This window comes from Pseudoliparis swirei, chromosome 13 (genome assembly GCF_029220125.1).
Source record: "Pseudoliparis swirei isolate HS2019 ecotype Mariana Trench chromosome 13, NWPU_hadal_v1, whole genome shotgun sequence".
Taxonomy (NCBI): domain Eukaryota; kingdom Metazoa; phylum Chordata; class Actinopteri; order Perciformes; family Liparidae; genus Pseudoliparis; species Pseudoliparis swirei.
In genome coordinates this window covers 16,931,338-16,934,233 of record NC_079400.1, presented here as the reverse complement: position 1 = coordinate 16,934,233, position 2,896 = coordinate 16,931,338, and the positions used below count along the sequence as shown (strand labels likewise).

The window sequence follows — 2,896 nt, the reverse complement described above, 5'->3', positions numbered from 1 at the left end:
AACACCTGCAAGGGTTTCCTGAGCCTTGACAAACACTCAGCTGTTATAAATCTTTTTTTTAACTTGGTCTGAGGAAATATTAAAATTTTATGAGATAGGATTTTAGAGTTTTCTTAAGCTGTAAGCCATAATCAGCAATATTAAAAGAATAAAAGGCTTGCAATATTTCAGTTGATTTGTAATGAATCCAGAATGCATGACATTTTTGTTTTTTTAATTGCATTACAGAAAATAAAGAACTTTATCACAATATTCTAATTTTCTGAGACAGTCCTGTATATATATACATATAATATATATATATATGAATATTAAGCTTCCTGTAGTCACCATTGTCGCTAACATATCCAGGTTTATTTATTATTATTTATATTTATTTATTAATATTCTTCTAACGTTACCCTGCTGTGTGTTTGCGTCATAGAACACTGTAAATACAAATATATTACGTCTTCAACCATTGGATATTAATATACGGTAATTATGGATGGATGACTTAAAGTGCCCCCCTGGCTCTTACCGACGAAATGTTACTCTAAGAGAGACACAAAAAGACCAGAAAGAGACACAAGAAGACCACAAAATAACATAAAGAAACACAAAATAACACAAAGAGACACAAGAAGTGCACAAGGAGACACAAAAAGACCAGAAAGATATATTTAAAACAAATATCACGGACCCCCTAGAGGGCCTTCACGGACCCCCATTTGAGAACCACTGGCCGACGCTGTAACACAAACTGCACCCAATTCATAAACCCTGGTCGAAATGTGACATTGGTAAAAACAAAACACAACCAGTCATACAAGTGTATTTAAAAAAAATTCTTTATGTTCATAAAAGACAGAAAAAATTTAGAAAAACAAAACAGAAAAATGCAAAATCCACCTCCCACCAGTCGCTTCCTATTGATAACACTACGCCATAAACCTCTTGGCTACAGCCCATCGCTCTTCATCCTCAGACATGCTCGTCACTTCTGAAAGGTGACCTCACTTCTGAAAGGTGACCTCACTTGTAATGGTGACCACGTCTGTCTCAAGTGGCACCCTGAGGAGTGTCATCATCATCATTATCATCATCATCACACACCTTCATCACCACTGTGTTGCCTTGACGTCACGTCATCGCTGTCAGGAGTGGAAGGAAAGAGAAAGATGATGCAGAGAAAAAAGATGGGGTTTGCATCTGAGAGTGTTCGAGGGCGTTGAGAGATCTAGACGCCATTTAAAAAAAAAAAAAAAACTTGAATGTTTATTCACACAAACTTCCTGCTGTCCTCTTTGTGACAAGGAGGTGAAGACGAGTCAGGACTCCGTCTCCTGATGAGTGTCTGTCTCCCGCCTCCATGATGAAAAGCATGAATCGGGGGGGGGGGGGGGGGGGGGGTGAATGGCATGTGATGGGGAGGAGCGTCTAATACCGGCGTTGTGTTAATACTCCCACAGGGCCGAGCTGCTCAGGCCGAGTCCGTCGGCCTTCAGCATGCCTCCCTGGTCTCCGCGCAGGTATTTGCCCCTCTTGTCGCGGATGGCGAGGCGACCGCGCTCCGGGAGCTCCAGGGTGAAATCCTCCGGGGCCTCGCCGTCCGAGCACACCAGCCCGCCGCCGTTCACGTACCAGAAGCGACCGTCCACGCCTGCAGGTTTGAAAACACACACACACACACACTAAGAGTGGAGCAGCACATAACCGGTCGTATGGATATGTGTGAGAGAAGGGAGCAAAAGGGGTCAAATCCATCCACCCCCCCTGACCTTTGACATGGTACGCCCCGTTACTGAACTGCAGGGTGAAGATGTCGTAGACCGATCTGCTGCCGTCCAGCAAGTTGGAGTTCTTGTGGTGGCAGATGAATCCGTTCTCTCCTCTCAGGATCAGTATGGGCCGGTTGATGAGCTTCAGGGTGAGCTGCTCGTCCTCACCTGGCGGGAAAAGACACGTGAGAGTGAGCTGGACCGTTAGAGAAGAGCTGGATGGAGAAGAGCAGCTACCTAGAGTGTTACCTATGGAGTCACTGACTGCTAGCAGCTGGCCATTCTTCTTGGTGCAGATGTATTTCCCATTATTAGCCTTTAGCGCCATCTTGTGGCCAAGCCACTCCACTGAAAACATGGTGTTCGCTGACCTGCAGGTGGGCGTCACGTGGGAGAAAATGAGTCTTTCTTCACATGCTTTTGTATACAACTGATACAGACAAGGTCAAGCAGGTCAACTAAGATCTACCTCGAAAGTTTTAGGGGGTTGAGATCACAAACTCGAACCTGTGACATCATTATGAATTAAAATACCTACTATATAGTCCTTTATTTTCATGCTTTTCGTTAGTTATGAGAATGGGTTGGTGACAGTGTAGCATTATTATACACGTCTGTCATTGTGTCATGAAATTCCCTTTAAATAGAAAACCTTCTTTTACATGCATACCTTGTGACCTCAAGAGGTCAAAGGTCATGTGGATGGCTGCATGTGATTAAAAGGGGACATTTACGTTTCGATTTAAACAGTTCCTTTCTCTGGGCCCATGTCTGTAATATAGAATATCGACACATGCACATGGATCTCGGCTACACTTTCTTTAACTCCGCACACGTCAGCGTTCACTCACACTCCCGAGGCGGTGATCTGGATGCCTCCGTGGGCCACCAGGTCCCAGTGGTTCCCTTGGCTGGTGCGCAACGTACACTTCCTGGTTTCCTTGTCGATCTCCATCTGAAACGTCTCCATGTCCGTCTCGTCTTCCTGATTGGCTGCCAGGCTCACTCCTGGGAGGGCGCAGCGGAGCACGCGATCTCATTAATACTTCAACATTCAAAACCTGAGGACTATTTAGTGTCTGGAGGAAATCCATCCCCATGCAATCTATTAATAAGGGTCACTTTCCATTTCAGTA

At 44.8% G+C, this 2,896-nt stretch overlaps 1 protein-coding gene across 2 annotated transcripts in view; it reads right to left on the bottom strand.

Moving 5' to 3' along the window:
• Positions 1-362: 362 nt before the first annotated feature.
• The window catches only part of fscn2b (fascin actin-bundling protein 2b, retinal), a 10,011-nt gene continuing 7,477 nt past the window's right edge, over positions 363-2,896 (bottom strand). The window contains exons 3-6 of one of the 2 annotated variants that reach the window (XM_056429934.1): positions 2,612-2,768; positions 2,010-2,131; positions 1,761-1,928; positions 363-1,642 (exon numbers count right to left, since the gene is read on the bottom strand). In XM_056429934.1, coding sequence (XP_056285909.1) covers positions 1,437-1,642; positions 1,761-1,928; positions 2,010-2,131; positions 2,612-2,768 — 653 coding nt within the window. In that variant the 3' untranslated portion in view covers positions 363-1,436. Of the gene's footprint in view, positions 1,643-1,760; positions 2,132-2,611; positions 2,769-2,896 lie in introns of both variants that reach the window. The other variant, XM_056429933.1, reaches the window with a different exon arrangement.